This window comes from Ochotona curzoniae, unplaced genomic scaffold (genome assembly GCF_017591425.1).
Source record: "Ochotona curzoniae isolate NIBS_2020 unplaced genomic scaffold, NIBS_Ocur_1.0 scaffold_4683, whole genome shotgun sequence".
Taxonomy (NCBI): Eukaryota; Metazoa; Chordata; class Mammalia; order Lagomorpha; family Ochotonidae; genus Ochotona; species Ochotona curzoniae.
In genome coordinates this window covers 23,846,364-23,864,025 of record NW_024467121.1, presented here as the reverse complement: position 1 = coordinate 23,864,025, position 17,662 = coordinate 23,846,364, and the positions used below count along the sequence as shown (strand labels likewise).

The 17,662-nt window shown below is 37.5% G+C and overlaps 1 protein-coding gene across 11 annotated transcripts in view; it reads right to left on the bottom strand.

The window, feature by feature from the left end:
- Positions 1–17,662, bottom strand: part of CEP170 (centrosomal protein 170) — a 111,765-nt gene that overhangs the window by 86,894 nt on the left and 7,209 nt on the right. For all 11 annotated transcript variants that reach the window (XR_005882485.1, XM_040967811.1, XM_040967807.1 and 8 more), the window contains exon 2: positions 5,157–5,302. Coding sequence is in view for 10 of the 11 variants with exons in the window: in XM_040967811.1 (XP_040823745.1) it covers positions 5,157–5,261 (105 nt within the window). In the remaining variant the exon portion in view is untranslated. The remainder of the gene's footprint in view (positions 1–5,156; positions 5,303–17,662) is intronic.

Genomic DNA, 17,662 nt, shown 5'->3' with positions numbered 1-17,662 from the left:
AATATTTTATGTTCCAGCAAAATTCTGTAGGATTTGTTTCCTTTAATATTGAAAACTATAGCATAAATCACATGAGGTGTCCAAGGATCTAGAGAAAAGGGAGCATAGCGTGAGATGTTTCTGCATAAAATTATCCTCATTTAGAACATGTGTTCTGAAATAGGATGGAAGCTTGTTTCAAGACCTCTTTCATGTGCATAACTGTCAAATCTCTACCTTTGCCTTTCTTGGCTTTGACTCAGTATCATACATTTATTTCCAGCTTTTCTGTTGGATAATTCACCTTGAATGTTGGGAATCCCAAACTTATTACTTCACTCTCAAATTTTAATAAATTTCATTTCATAAAACTTTCTGAATATTTTTCACTAGTTCTACATTAAAAACTATGGGTCTTGGATTTTTTTCCCTTCTTTACCCATTTTATATAGAAAGAAAATACATCTTGCTTCATTTCTCTCCTACTTCTAATTTCATTTCAAATAATGCTCTCTTCTTTAAAACTCTATCATCTTTTTGCATTATCATAATCTTCTAACTGCTTTTACCAATTCCAGTCTCCATTTTGTAGCCAGTAACATAAAATAGTTTTAAAAAAAAAAACATGGCAGGGTGTGGCACAGTGGCTTAGAAGGCTCGGGAGAACTAGAGGATGATACATGGGATGTTTAAAAAAGAAAGAATGATTATTCATGAGAGAAGGTTAGAATTCCAGGGAGGGGCTAGCACAGTGCCTGGCAGTCTAATCTCCCACTTGTGGTTCCAGCATCCCAATGAGTGCTGGTTCGAGTCTGGCTGCTCTATTCAGCTCTAGCTCCCTGCTTACGGCCTTGGAAAGCAGCAGAAGATGGCTTAAGTTTTTGGGCCCAGGCACTCACATGGGAAACCTGGAAGAAGCTCCTGGCTTCTGTTTTCAAATTGGGTCAGCTCTGGCCATTGCAGACATTTACAGAGACAACTAATGGATGGAAGATCTTCTCTCTACAACAGCTCTTCCAAGTAAAACAAATAAATCTTTAAAAACAAAACACAACACCACACAGGGGCCAGTGTTGTTGCAGGGGGTTACACAGCCAATTGCAATGTGACCACATCAGCATATCAGAGTGCAGGTTCAAGTCCCAGCTTTCCGCTAATGCTCGTGGTAAGGAAGTAGATCACGGCCCAAGTACTTGGGGCCTGCCACCCCTGTGGGAGACCTGGGTGGAGTTCCAGCTTCCTGGATTCAACCTGGCCCAGCCATGGTCAGTGTGGACACTTGGAGAGTGAAACAGCAAATGGAAGATTTCTCTATCCCTCTGTCACTCTACCTTTCAAACAATAAATTATTTTTCAAAAAATTAAAATGCTGAAGTCAGTTATTAATCTCTAACCACTGATAACAACAGAGATACTTATCTCACAGACCTTTGTAGAGGATTCAGTGACACAGTATGGGAAGCATGTGGCAGGGCAATTATCTCCCTGCCTAAAAACTTGAGTTCTTCTACTAGCTTACCACCCATGTGGTAGACCAGGATACAGGTTCAGGTTCACGCCCTTCCCTAGCCACTGAGGACATCAGAGGAGTGAACGAGCAGATAGAAGATTCAATCACTTCTTTTTTTCTTTACATTCTTCTCTTATTTCTTCATTCTCTTTTGCTCCCTCTCCCTATTTCCTTGTCTTGCTTTTCTCTCACTCTCCTCCTTCCCTCTGAAACTCCACATTTTAATAAACAGATATTTTTTAAGAATTACAAGGGACTGTTTTAGTTACTTAAGCAAACAATGAATGCTACACTACTTTCAACAATACAACCTCAACCACATTCTATTCTTTAGAAACTCATATTTCAAGATTATTCAACTTGGAGCCAACACTGTGACACAAGTAAGTTGAGCTGCTACCTACAATGTTGGCACCAATTCTAGTCCTGGCTAAACCAAATTCTAACCCAGTCCACTGCTGTTTTGTCTGAAACACAGAAGCTGGCTCAAGTACTGGAGCCCTGGCCTCCCATGTGGAGATTCTGCTGGGGTTCCATGCTCTCTGCTTGCGTCTGGTCTAACCCCAGCCCTTGTGACCATCTTCCTGCAGACAGCAATGATCAGTTTCTCTAAGCCTTCAAAGTTTAGGGCTCTGTAGATTTGTTGTTACACACACATACATATTCAGAGATCTGTATATATGCTGTTCCCCAGCACCTACCATAGCCTTAGGAGATGATCAATAAAGATTTAATCAATAAATAAAAATAACATAGGTACTTAGCAAATCTTTTATTTTTCATGAAGAACAGAGGTGGGTAAGTTTCCTAAATTAATAAAACAGCAGATGTAATGAAACTACAAAGCTCAGAATGAATTTTAACAAACCAATCAACAAACTGGCTTACAACAGGACATAAAGAAAAAAAAAATCTGGCTCTGAGACAAGGTAACTGAGAAAACTTCAAAATAATTTTATCATCAATTAAAACTACCAAAAGAACAGGCTGCCAACCTAATTGTGGACTGTTTTTCAGAGATTAGAATGGGTCTACAGCAGTACTAAAACAGTGTTAGGGTAGGCATTTAGCCTAGCAGTAAAGCCTCTGGCTAGAGTTCAAGCCCAGATTTCCACCCCTGATTTCAGCTTCCTGCTAATTCACTTCCTGGGAAGAAGCACGTGGTGGCTCGATTGGTAAAGTCTGGGCCGCCCTGTGGGAGACCTGGGCTTAGTTTCTAACTTTCATCTTTTTCTTGGCCTATCAACCAAGCCATCACAGTCATTTTGCTAGTGAACCAAGAAATGGGAGTTCTCTGTATGTTCTTTGTCTCTTATTGCTTGCTTCATTTCCTAGCTTGAGCATCTAATTCTAGGTCCCTGTCTTGCAGATCCTGGAATGCAGTATTCATGACCAAATAGCTGAGCTCTAAAGAGATGTGGATTGAGTTTCCAGATCACTAGGTTTGGCCCCTAGATGTTGTGGGTGAGTAGAGAATGAATCCTCACTTGGATGTGCTGGTTTTTGAAATAAATAAGTAAGTAAATAAGTACGTAAATAAGTAAATACATAAATATTTTTAGAAAGCAGTGTGTTAGTATTAAAAAATAAAAGCATCACTGGAGTGGAGCCCAAAGTATAGGTCAGCATTAACTGAAATTTTCTAGAAATATAAGTCTGAACTGGTGATTATTAACAAACATTTTTAGGTGTACAATATAGTGGCATACTTCTACCACCAAACAGAAACTTATAATTATTAAATAATCAAACCTTTTCTCTACTTTCCCCGATCTAGTAACCATTAATCTACTGTCTGAACTAATTTGTATATGCTAGATATTTCATTTAAGTGGAACTATGCAGCATTGATACTTTGGGTTTGGCTTATTTATCTTATGATAATGTTCTCAATATTCTTTTATGTTATATGAAGTATCGCAATTTCATTCTTTTTAATGGCTTAATGATAGTTCATTACAAGTATATATTTTATCAATTCTTCTATTGATAATTAGCTCTCATATTTAAATCAAGGATCCACCTGAAGTTAATTTTTGCATACAGAAATTCAGCTGTCCCATGATCATATTTTGAAAAGACTTCTTTCCTCTAGTGAATGAGCTTAGCACTAGTTTCAGAAGTCATATGGCATAGTTTCCTAAGGCTGGTAACAAAAAGATACAAACTGAGCAGCTTAAAACAACAAAAGTTTACTCCTCCACAATTTTCGAGGTGGAAATAAAATATCCAGCTGTTGGCAGGCACATACTTACACTCACTCTAGAATCTATTTGTGTTGGTCGGGGGAGGGTGGTGGGGTGTAGTGGGAGATTCTTCCTTGCCTATTTCAGGGTATGAGAGCCCCAGATAGCTCCAAGACTTACACTGGGATAACTAATTTCTACCTCTGGTTTTACTTGGCCAACTTTCCTGTTATTATAAACAAATCATATTGGATTAGGGTCCTTCCTAATAACTTCATCATTATTTGATCCTATCCCAGAAGATCCATTTCTAAATAAGTGCATATTCACAGATGTGGGAGAACAGGACTTTAAGAAGTTTCTTGGAGGGGTAGAATTCAATCCATATAAGGAATAGATGCCTGGGTTTGTTCATGGTGTCTCAATTCTATTTCGTCACTCTAAATATCACCCTTAAGCTAATATCAATAGCATTTTTATAAGTTACAAATTTGCAAAGTGAAAGTTCTCCAACTCTACTGTCCTCCTTCAAGATTTTCATAAAAATCACTTTGTCATTTTTATATTGTATTAAACCCAGCCAAACTCTCTTCTTAATCTCTAATCCTCACATTCTTATCATTCTTGTTCAGGTAGAAATGCTTAAACTCCATAAAAACAAAAAACAATCTCTTTAAGTCTTCTTTAAAGGTTGCACTTATGGGGATGGTTTTGTTGCACAATGGGTTAAGCTGACATCAGCAAACACTGGCATCTATTTAAGAAGATGTTCTAAGTATCCGGTTGCTGCTACCCATGTGGGAGGTATGGATAGTATCTCTCTCTCTCTCTCTCCCTCCCTCTCTCTCTCTCTCTCATTCTCTCTGTGTGTGTCCCTTTCTCTGCAACTGCCTTCCAAATAAATAATTAAATCTTTAACAAAGTTATATTTCCTTGCTTTTTCACAAGTCTTGATTAGATACCAAAACGGTGAATCTTACATCTCAAAAATGGATGCATTTTGTGAGATGATGGATGCATTAAGTTGCTTCATATCTTATCTATCCCACAACATATTGTAAACCGTAAATATACTCAATAGAGTTTATTTTTAAAAAGACCTTCAATCCTTACCCATGTTCAATTTTTGGTAGGCATCACAGTGAGTATCTCCAAAGGAAGCAGTGAAGTATCCATGATTACCCTAACTTTGTCAATCATTTACAAGTCTCATTTTAAAGTGTAAAATGTGAAACTTCAAACTTGAGAATATACTTATCCATTCTGAGTCTTGTTCTTATAAAGCATTATAATCTCAAAGAACTAGAATTGGTTTTTTAGAATGATTCAAGTGGGAAAAAATAAAGTGATCAATAAAGCTAGAACAGGGACAGTCAGAGAATTCCAATCTAAACAATGCTGCTTTCCTTAGGAGTTGAGAAATGGCTTATACTAATTTCACGTCTGAGCAGATCCATAAAAAGGAAGGCTGACAGAATTACCTGTAACATGAGCTCACAGTCATCTCTTCCAACAAAAATCATCTCCCGGGGCAGTCTGTGGCGAGTGCCTCCACTGCTCACCAAAAACCAGGATGTTAAGCTCATTTTCTGCTTAGCTTTTAAGTCTCTGGCAAAGCTACGTCATCCTGCAGGGAAATAAAATTAAAAATATACATTTAGATATTTTTAGCTAGTATCTAGTTGCCAAACCCTGTAAGAAGGCTTAAGCACAGAACTGCATTCATTGACAATTATATCTGACTAAATGAGCTACTCAAGTCCCAGGAAATGACATACATATCAAATTCTCATTGGCAAAGTAAGGCCACCAACATAAGAGCCCAATTATAAAGAAGGCTGAGGTAATTGAGTACATAATCCATTAGGAAACTTCTATCATTTGCAGAAAGGCTTTTATATGCCTTTTAATGGTCTATAGTAAAAAATTAAATATTTACATTATCATACTAACATCAGAAAATAACACACTATTACACAAATATTTTATTTATACATGGTTTGAATAAGACCTGAATTCAAAATTAAGTCTATCTGATACCTCAGGAAACCTAATTATGAAAAACTAAAGAAATTGCTTCTTCATTTACAAAGTATAAACCCAATTCAGTTTCACATTCCTAAAATGTACATTCTTTTTAAAAAAGTACATTCTTAATATATGTTCCTAGAGCATGAATTTCTAAATATTTTCTTCTTGGGATCTTTAAAACATTTGGTTACATGGGTTATATCTGTTTATTAATATTTACAATAGAATTGAAAACTAAGAAGCTAATACTCATTTAATTAAAATAACAAAATTAATCAATTTTCTATGAAAATTATTTTCCAAAAGTAAACAGCAAGAACTATTTTACATTCAATAAATATCTTTAATGTCTAACTTGATAGAAGAGCCACATATCAGATATTCATTCAATTCACTGCCATACAATATTTAACTTGAAATATATAAATAGAACATGGTCTCACAGAGATAAATAATCTGAAAAAGAGATGTATTTGAATACTTTTCAAGTAACTGTAGATCATTTTCTATCACATTAATCAAGATTTCCAAGAAGTAGCAGATTTTGGAAGGTGATTTGAAAAATGGAGTTTGAATCCTTGTCAATGAATCTTTCATAATACATCACGTGAAAACTCATTTTGTATATTGACGGAATTTTGTAGCAGCTTGCATTGTCGCTTTGAAAATACTGGTTTTCTTAGATATGTGGACCTTTCAAATTTGATGTGTTTTATTAAACTACATTAAAACATCACATTCATTAACAGTAGCATTATTTCATCATAAAAGTCTTCAAATATTGGATAGCTGCTAGGCTCATGTTAACAGAATCAAGTTTTCTAAAAAACGAATTTCCTATTGACAGCTGAGAATTTATTACTGATTTTTAAAAATCCCTGCCATTTCAGGTTCTTTGAAGTGACAAGAATCACTGCCAAATGCACAAGTGTACATAGCTACAAACTGTCATCATTTGAAGCAAAACTTTGGCTTTATGAAACCAAGTCCCTAGTACAGCTTTCAAGTCACACAACGCACAGATGATGTTTCCTAACTTTGGTATACAGCGTAAGTGTCCTTGCTTACTTCTACTTACTCATATGGAATATTTAAAAGATGTGACTCAAGGGCCCAGTGTGGTAGCCTAGTAGCTGAAGTCACTGCCTTGCATGTACCAGGATTCCATATGGGCACTGGTTCATATTGGGACCCTGCACCTGCGTGGGAGATTCAGAAGTAGCTCCTTTGGATCAACTCAGCTCCGGCCGTTGTGACCACTTGGGGAGTGAACAGCGCATGGAAGATCTTTCTGTCTCTCCTTCTCTCTGTAGATCTGACTTTCCAAAATATTAAAACAAATAAAATCTTAAAAAAAAAAGATGTGATTCAAAGGGCCAAATTTTAACAAAATGAGTAACTTTTACAGCTTCATTGAGGACACTCTTAAGTAAAATAAGCTTTAAAAAAAATTGCAAATGTACAGCAATAGTAAGTACAATCACTCCTGGCACAGTTGGGTACCACTGCCTTAATCCTGTTAAGCCAGAAACTTTACTGCATCTTTTTTGTACATCAGTGCAGATGTGAATACAACAAAAAACTTGCCTTGCCACCCATGTAAATTTCAAACTGTGGCCCCCAGAGGCCTTAGGCTTTGAGAGCACTGTCCCAGCAGATGCAATTCACCAGCAGGAACATAAGCCTTACAAAGTGACAGACAAAGTTTTAATCCTGGTTCTACTACCCTTCAATGTGCACAACTTTGTGTAAGCTATTTATCTTATGTTTCCTCTTCCATAAAGTAAGAATGACATCATTTACTCGTCTTTTTCTTTTCATTTTTTAATTGGAAAATCAGGTGTGCAGAGAGGAAGAGAGACAGAGAGGAAGATATTCCATTCTCTGATTCACTCCCCAAGTGGTTGTAATGGCTGGCACTTGTGCCAATTTGAAGCCAGAATCCCAGAGCCTTTTCTGGGTCTCCCACATGGATGCAGCATCCCAAGGCTTTGGGCTGCCCTTCACTGCTTTCCTAGGCTGCAAGCAGGGAACTGGATGGCAAACAGCACTGCTGGGATTAGAACTGGCACCCATATGGAATCCTGGTTTGTGCAAGGTGAGGACTTTAGCTGCTAGGCTACTGCACTGGGCCCTACTCATCTTTTACTTATGTCTCAAAACAAAAATAGTTATAAGCATTTCTTCTATGAAATGGTATATTCTGGCAACTTGAAATAGAAGTAAAGTATAACAGCCACGTGAAATTTTATACAATTAGAAATATGCCTGTATATTCAAGCAAAGTCGTGTAAAACATAAAACTCTAAATTTACGTAGAAATTCTATCTACTAAAAATTATCAACACATACAGGAAATCGATCTCTCCAAAAAACAAAAAAGTGAATAATTCTCTGTAAAACTAAGACAAGACTTACTCGCATCTCAGCTTAACTAAGTTTCAGTGAATTTATAAACATCATTGAAGTATCCTATTTATGTAATTCCCTAATGCAGATGTTGTCACTATTTTTCCAGCTGTTAAACCGTTTTCAGCATTTATTTGCATGGCTTAGAATATATACTTCCTGACCAAAGAGTAGAAAATCAAAATTTTCACATGTGAGAAAACCCTAATAGGGCATATGATTTTTCTACCACATTTTCAAAGGACAATTTTAAAACCTCAAATAAATAGAGGTGAACATTATACATTACTTGAGAGAATAAGAAAATATATGAAAAGGAAATTAATGTAGCCTAAATACTACAAACTAAAGCACTAGAAAAAAAAGAGACAAAACAGAAATGTTTCTTCAAAGCAAAATATGGGGCTCATTGCAACAGCCTAGTGGCTAAAGTCCTCATCTTGTACACACTTGGGATCCCACATGGGCACTGGTTCGAATCCCGGTAGCCCTGCTTCCCATCCAACTCCATGCCTGTGGCCTGTCGAGGACGGCTCAAAGCCTTGAGACCCTGCACCCACGTGGAAGACCCAGAAGAAGCTCCTGGCTCCTGGCTTCGGATTGGCATAGCGGCCATTGCAGTCACTTGGGGAGTGAATCAACTGACAGAGGATCTTTCTGCAAATCTGACTTATTAATAAAAATTGAAAAAACTTTAACTATAATGATTTTATGATACCTTCTGCTGAAAAATTCTTTAACAAAATACCAGAAAACCATATTTAGCAGCATGTTGAAACGAATGATCACCATGACCAAGTGCAACTAATTCTAGGAATGTGACAATGAAGACTTCACAGCCTCTAGAATTCTGAGAAATAATTTTGTTCTTTATAATTACCCAAGTCATGGTGTTTTGTCATAGCTACATACATGAACAGATTAAGACAAATACCAAAACTTCCCAATGAAACCTAAACACTTTACACAATCCCTATCAAAATCTCAATGGCATTATTTACACACAGAAAAATCAGTCTGGGGCTGAAGTGGTTGATAGAGCCCTATGCATCCCATAAGGTTTGCTGGTTCCTGTCCCAGCTGCTCTAATTCCAATCCAGCACACTGCTAATAGCCTAGCAACAGCAGTAATGGAAAGCCCAAGTGTTTGGGCACCTGCCACCCATGTTGGAAACAAGGATTAAGTTTCTGGCTCCAGGCTTTTCCCTGGTCCAATGTTGCTCACTGTAGCCATCTGGAGTCCGAGACATGACATGGAAGATTTCTCTCTCTATAACTCCAACTTTCAAAATAAATAGCCAAAACAACCTCAAAAACAAAAAAAAGTACTTGTGTTTCTTGAAAACTTCCACTAAACTACAATAGTCAAAATAGTGTGGCACTCTTGTAAGGACAGCTATAATCAACCACACAGCTAAGGCAAAACTGAAAACTCTGTCTTTTCCTCTATGGCCAACCCTCACTGTCTTTAACACTGCAATAACGGAATCTGAAATACAGAATGTATATAATACAAAATTGAATCAGTCTCTATCTTCTGTGCTTATTAATTTCAAGGTTTTTTAAGATTTACTTTTGCCTTGGAAAGAATTACAGAGAGACAGGGAGAAACAAAGAGATGTTACACCTGTGGTTTTATTCCCCAAAATGCTGCAAAGGTCAGAGCTGGGCTGATCTGAAGCTGGAAGTCAGGAGTTCCTTTTGGGTGTCCCACACGGGTGCAGGCACCCAAGTCCTTGGGTCATGCTCTGCTACTTTCCCAGGCTGTAAGCAGGAAGCTGAATAGGAAGTGGAGCAACCAGAACATGAACTAGAACCTGTGGGGGTACTAGCACCACAGATGGAAAACTAGCCTGTGCCAGTTTCAGTTTCAAGAAACCTTAGACCCCAGCTGTAGGCAACTGCCTAGGTTGCCTGGTACACAGGAAAGTGTTACACTGCTGGGAGAGAAGCAGTCAGTAGCTGGTGAGCATCCTGGGCCTGGTTACTTTCAAACTTGTGTGAACTATACCAGTATGCCAGTATAGTTGGCTCTTTCTTTCCTTTTCTTCTTCCTCTTCCTCTTCCTCTTCCTCTTTCTCTTCTCTTCTCTTCTCTTCTCTTCTCTTCTCTTCTCTTCTCTTCTCTTCTCTTCTCCTCTCTCTCTCTCTCTCTCTCTCTCTCTCTCTCTCTCTCTCTCCTTTTTCTTTATGAGTGGGGAAGGTGGAGAATGCTGGGCTGGGACATGTCACCCAGGGCTCCGGCCAGGGGTTAAGGGCTGCAGATTGCTTGAGGAGGGTGGTCTGTGAGTGCACTGGAGTGAAAGTGGCAGAAGTCACATTTGACAAGGGAGGAATGACTTCTGGAGTCTTCCACAGACCAGGCTACTGCATTTGCAGGTAGGCAAGGGAGCTGAGACAGAGTGGCTTAGAGAGGGTAAACTGAAGGCATGACTGGGTTAGTCAAAGAATCGACCCATGTGGGAGATCTAGGCTTGGTTAAATACAATCACCCACTGCCCATTGACGCATGCAAACGCTGGGGCTGGGGGGAGTGCTGGGGAGGAGATTTGGTAATGCCTGGCTAGACTAGACCACAGTATGTACTTGCTAGCATTGCAGCAGGTAGTGGGTCATGTCAGGCTGGACTGAAGAAGCTCTATTTAAATTAAGAAAAGATAGTAAGAAGGATTTGATCTCAATTACTTTAATACCAGAGTAAAGAGATAGGCAAACAATAAATACTATACTTTATATATAAAAAACATCGTTAAAGAATAGTATATCATATGACTCATAGAAAAGGTAATTGATTCACATTATTATGTTTGAGAGGGAAATAAAAACCTATTACATAAATGATAGCAAGTGGATGCAGTTACTTTAACACATGTTCAGGGCAACCTATTCTTATGCTTTGGCAATCAACTGGCTGAGTCATAACCAGATGGCTTTGCAGAGAATAACCCTCTTATCCAACAACCCCTGTTATTGCAGAAAGAGAAGGAGCTTGCCTCATATTTTAAAAGGTTATCACTGTAGATGGTAAGAAAGGTTTTCCTCTCACCTGACCAGTCCTCACTTTAGTAAAATATTATCTACTTCTGCATCCACGTGACTACTTTTGCCTGGTACTGTAAGGCATGAAATGATGACAATGATCTCCATGGAACTGGTCCATGGACTTGCTCTATTTCCTGAACCAGTAATAGAAGGGGATAGATATGATTTTCCTAACATAAAAAAAGAAAAATTTCATCAAAGGAGAAAGTTGTAAATTTCCTCCTTTAAAATCATCCTTTGAACCAGTAAGAAAGCTTATAAACTAGAATGAATAACTCATTGCATAAACTGTCCTATTGATTTCACCCATCATACCAAGTACTGAAAATGGAAAATATTTTAAATGATTCAGGATTTCTATTTCACAAGTCTCCTCCTACACAGTCCTAGTAGAAAATACCCTCGAAACTACAACCCTATGTTATCTGATGTCATATATATTGGAAAGTGAAAAAGAAATAGTCAAGCTTGCATTTCAGCTAAATATCTGAAGCCAAATATGGTGTAGATTAAATATTGCAGTAATTCAGGACCCAATACCATATAGATCGTATTATGAAAGCAAAGAAACACAATTTCTGTATTCTTTTACTCACAATAGATAGCATTTAGTAACCATTAATCATGTGCCAGATGAGGGAGTCTTTAAAAAGTTCATAGAATATATGTGTTTTTGAAAACACTACATAATGGATTTCAAAGTATTTAAACTGAAATAATGTTCTAGTCTCAGCTTCAAAAACCTGAAATTCCTACATGTGTGTATGTGTGCATCCATAATTGCTACTTTATACACATGTACTATTTCTAATTACAGTAATTCTGTAAGTTCTAGAAAACTGACATGAACAGCTTATATCAATTACAGCAGAGGGCTCTATTTCACAGAACACTACAAAATGAATTAATACATTTGTCTTTGTTCATGGGTACTAGACATCATATGTTGCAGACAGTTTAGGATCAGGACAGAAAGAGCCCCTGTTCTCAAAGAAGCGAAAATACACAAATAGCTGGATAAATGAAGAAAAATTAAAAAAAAAAAAACAGTATTGGTGACAGTAGAAAGGAAGAACAAAGAAAAAGAAAACAGCGTGAGGTTACATTTTTAGGGTGGATGGCTCAGGGAAGTCTCTCTGAGGAAAATGTCATGTACTTAAAACATTCAAAACTGCATTTGATCTGGGACAGATAATGAAGTATACACTTGGGAACAATTTATTTTCAATCCCCACCCCATTTGTATAGTTACTCCCAAAATACCTCCACAGCTGTGCTTTTTTTGGGTAGCTACCAAGCTACGAATTGAGTACTCATGTGAATAAATTCAATATAAGGGAAATGTCTGCTTACAAATACTTATGATTATTTTGGAATAAGTGCTCCAAACGCTACTTTTATCATCTGCTGCAGATGTTGTGAATTGTTTTTAAAAGTTGCAACGAAAGCAAGTACATATCAAGAAAAACCACAATTTACAATAAACCTGAACTACTATTAATGCCAAAAACAATTTCTCACAAAGAGTGGAGGTAACATTCAAAGTATCAAGCCACATATTCTATATCTGACTCTTATTTATTTTTGAAAAGACAACCCTGGAGTTGAAAAGCTAATAGGAAAAACAATGATTCAGTAAAAATTTTTTTAAAAAAAACTTTAAACATTCATGAATTGATTGATGTGAAAAGTTACAGAGAGGGAGAGATTCCATCTGTTGGTTCATTTCTCAGATGGTTCAACAGTCAAGGTTGGGTGAGGGCAAAGCCAAAAGCTTCATCCGGGTTTCTCACATGTGTGCAGGGACACAGGGAGCTGGGCCATTTTCCACTGTGTTTCCCCCGACCATGAGTTCATAAGTTAAGGGCCTGTGAGACTCTGCAGGCAAATATTTTTGCTTCACTGTCCTTAGCTCATTCTATGACAACAATTTCTATTTCTGCCATTTCTCTGTACTTAATTTTAGCATGTCATTGTCTCAGCCTTTACGAATGGTTCTGTTAATACAGTAACTGTGTGTGAGATGGGTATAAACCATCTCTCACAGCATCAGTTTAACACATGTCAACTGAATGCAAACATCCAAGTATGAAGTAACTAAGAAGTTTCAGTACTTGTAAGTAAGAATATTTTATGTCCACGTCACAAATATACTTTTTTTGTATAATATTTTACTAATTACTAGCCTTAATTATATATATATATATATATATGTATATACAGGTTTTCTTCTTACTTTAGTGTTAAATTTTAATGTTTATTGATACATTAGCACTGTGCAATAAAATTATGCTGAAAGAAATGCTCTGCAGCTACATTGTCTGATACATTAGCCAACAGCCATGTGTTAACTACTGAGAATCTGAAATATAAATAACTGAAAAAACTAATTCATACATGGTTAGCAGCTATTCTAGTAAGTCCAGCTCTACACAGATATCACATGACTATTTACATTAAAAGCAGTTTTAAATATTTCACACTTATAGCATATAAGTATGCAGAATAAAGTTTATTAAAGCAGTATTATTATGTCTTCTACATAATTTGATAAATTAAGCAATCAAGTCTTGCTTTGGCTAGAAATTTTAAATAATCATTTCAGCTGCTGCACAACCCATAAGTCTGTTTTTCACATGAGTTTTTACAGATTACAGATGCCTAGGGTGGCTACTACCAGAGGATCATGCAGTATATAACAATTCAGTGCAAAGATTTTAGAATGTAACTATTTCTGAGGTGAAACACAGAGATTTTATTTAAAAAAGAAGCCCATAAGCATAACTTACGTTTTCATTTTTAATATTTCATTTGTGAAAGAGTTCCTATTATTTTGAGGGCAAAAGGTAGCTAAAATAAGTAAAAGATTACTGGTGCGAGTAACTAACAACCGTAAACAATACAGTGTCCACGTGCATAACCAAAATGTAGAATATATATACACATACACAGTAGAGCTGAATTCATTCTTTAAAAGGAAGGGAATTTTGATGAATGGATGCAACACAACCAAACATAAATAAACCAGTCACAAAAAAATAAATATTGTATGATTCCAACTAAATGAGGTAACTAAGAACTGTCACAATGATGGAGACAGAAGAAGGATAGCAGCCACGAGCTGGGAGAAGGGGCATGGAATGGTTCAATGGTTATAAAATCAAGTTATTTTCCTTTTTAGAGAATATTTATCTGAAAGGCAGATTTACAGAGAAGGAGAGACTAAGATCTACCATCCACTGGTTCACTCCCCAAATGGTCACAACAATCGGAGTTGAGCCAATCCAAAGCCAGGAGCCAGGAGCTTTTTCTGGGCCACCAATGTGTGTTAGATCCAAGAGCTTGAGGCATTTCCACTGCTTTCCCAGCTCACAAACAGGAAGCTGGATCAGAAGTGGATCAGCCAGAACATGAACTGGCATCCAATTGTACCCCCTACATCTTTTCTGTATCTTTTAACAGAAAAGTGGTTTCTTTGGGCGGTGTTAAACATAAAAAAAAATGTAGCATATTTTTTCTTTAAGATTAAAATTTTTTTATCAGAATGTTAGATTTATAGAGAGGAGACACAGAGAGAAAGATCTTCCACTCAATGTTCCACTCTTCAGTGACCACAAAGGCAGGAGTTGAGCTGTTCCAAAGCCAGGAGCCAAGAGCTTCTTCTGAGTCTCCCACGCAGGTGCAGGGTCCCAAGGCTTGGACCATTTCCCACTGCCTGTCCCAGGCCACAAGCAGGGAACTGGAAGGGAAGTAGAGCAGCTGGAATATGAACCTGTGTTCGTATGGGGTCCCAACACATGCAAGGCAAGAACTTCAGCTGCTAGGCTATCATGTTGGGCTTTATACCATGTATTTTTTTTTAAGATTTATTTATTTTTATTGTAAAGTCAGTATACAGAGAGGAGCAGAGACAGAGAAGAAGATCTTTCACCCAAAGATTAACTTCCCACGTGAACACAATGACCACAGCTGAGTCAATCTGAAGCCAGGAGCCAGGAACTTGTTCCAGGTTTCCCATGTGGATGCAGGGTCGCAAGGCTTTGGGCTGTCCTTAACTGCTTTCCCAGGCAACAGGCAGGGAACTGGATGGGAAGTGGGACTGCTGGGATTAGAGCCAGCACCCATATGGGATCCTGGCGCATTCAAGGCGAGGACTTTAGCTGCTAGGCCACCACACTGGGCCCTGGATAAAACTTAAGTAAGGTTTTCCTATTATCATTAAGTTGGCAAAACATTTATTAAAAGACATATAATCCCTGATTGTTCAAGGGCTATTGAAACACCTCATTTTGCACAATAGTAGTAGAAATATATATTGGTATACACCTGGGGGAGCGAGAGGTAATTTCATTTAAACCTTTTTAAAAGCCTTTAGAATTCTTCATTTGTATCTGTATCTGACACATCTAAGTTCTTTGAGTCAAAAAATAATAATAATAAATAAGCCCAATGATTTGCACAGAAATACTCAGACACAGCCACTGCAGCATTGCTTACAATTTTAGAAACACCTTAATTTGCATAAACTATAATGTAAGTAAACTGGTAACATGGAGTCTTCATACCAATAAAAATTAAGATCAGAAAGTTAAGCATCATGATGTTAATAATGTCACTAAATTACAGACTGTAAGATGCAACAGTGTCACTAATTAATGGGATTCTAACAGTGTATTCTCATGGACTTGATAGTATTTCCTCAATTCTCTGCACTATATAAGAGCTAACATTGTAAAAGAGGAAAACTATTTAAAAAATCAAAGTAGCAGGGCTGGTGCTATGGCAGGCTAATCCTCCTCCTTTGGTGCTTGCAGCCCATGTGGCGTGTGGATTCATGTCCCACCTGCTCTACTTCTGATCCAGCTCTCTGATTATGGCATGGGAAAGCCTCTGGCCTAGCTACCCATGTGGGAGAACCAGAAGAACCTCCTAGTTCCCATCTTCATACTGGTCCAGTTCTGGCTGTTAGGGCCATGTGGGGAATGAAATAGCAGATGCAAAATCTCTCTCTCTCTCACACACTTTTTCCCTCTCGCTCTGTGTAACTCTGGCTTTCGGTAAAAACAAAATAGTTAAAAAAAAAAAACCACTAAGTCTCATTTAAATTGAAATGCATTAGGTATCAATTTTAAGTATGTATTGAGCAACCAAGGCAACAGTTGGCTCACAATGTAAATATTTGAAGTTATGGTCCTATTACATTAAAAAGCTTGCCACAGAAAAGTCTTCTCTTTGCAACATTGTTTTTCACCAAAGTAAATATTTCCTACTTTGTAACATCAAACAGGCTATTCCTCTGATCCTCTGATTTCCTTAAGCTGGTTTGTGGTCGGCTGCCTTAAGTTCAGAACTACTGAACAATCCCTAAACTTTGAATCTGTATTTTTACTAATCCATATAATGGGACCAATCTTGCAATGAATTTTATCCAGTATAACTCCTTTTGAGGAAAACATAAAAGTCAGTTTAAACAGGAAAGCTTGAGGCCTACATGACAGAATAGCAAGCTAATGCTCCGCCTGCAGCACTTGCATTCCATATGGGCATAGGTTCATGCTCTGACTGCTCCACTTTCGACCCAATTCTCCAGCTTAAAGCCCAGGAAAGCACTGGATCCTTGGGCTCGTGCACCCATGTAGGAGATCAGAAAGCAGGTTCTGGCTCCTGGCTTCAGACCAGCCCAGATCCAGCCTTTGTGGCCAGAAAGGAGAGGGGAATCAGTACATAGAATATTAGATTTTTCTCTTTCCTTCCTTCTCTCTGTAAATGTGCCTTTCAAATAAAAAGTGAATGCATCTTTTAAAAAAGGAAGGAAGAAAGAAAGGAAGGAAATGAAACTCTCCTCCCTGCCTTAGAGAAAAATCAAAGGTCTCCTTCTTGCTTCTTTTTTTAATTTCTGCTATATTTTTATGTAGGTACTCTGTCTAGAATAAAAGGATGAGTTTAGGATTACGGAAAAGCACTACTTCGAAGCCTACTGTTCTGTTCCTCCTAGCTTTTTTCTCAATCCCCCAAAATTGAGGAATGATGTGTAAAACTGTCCATCAAGAGGCAATCACAGCTGTAAAGTTATAATGAGGAATACTTTTCTTTGTCATCCTAGCCATAGGATATGTCTTTAATCTAACACAATGGAGTTGGTGTCACGCTTAAAACAGCAATGGAAGGAGATTCTTGAGTTTCTAATATTAAGCAATGTACTCAATATTGCACAACTAGTGACTATAAGGCAATTTTTGGCAATATGTTCTTTCTGAACAGCATTGCCCCTTTTCTTCAAATCTCAGTAGCAGCAGCAGTCATGCCTACTCTTCCTCTGTGAAATAGCACTGGACTACTTATAACTAAAACTTAGTCCTGGGCTTTGATGTAGTTTCCAGAGGAGATTAATTTAACATACTTATTAATTAAACCAAAATGAAGAGAGATCTAATGAAGCTGTTTTTTTTTTCCAGAGACCTTTTACAAGGAACAAGAATATTATCTGGTATAACAAGTATTTATAT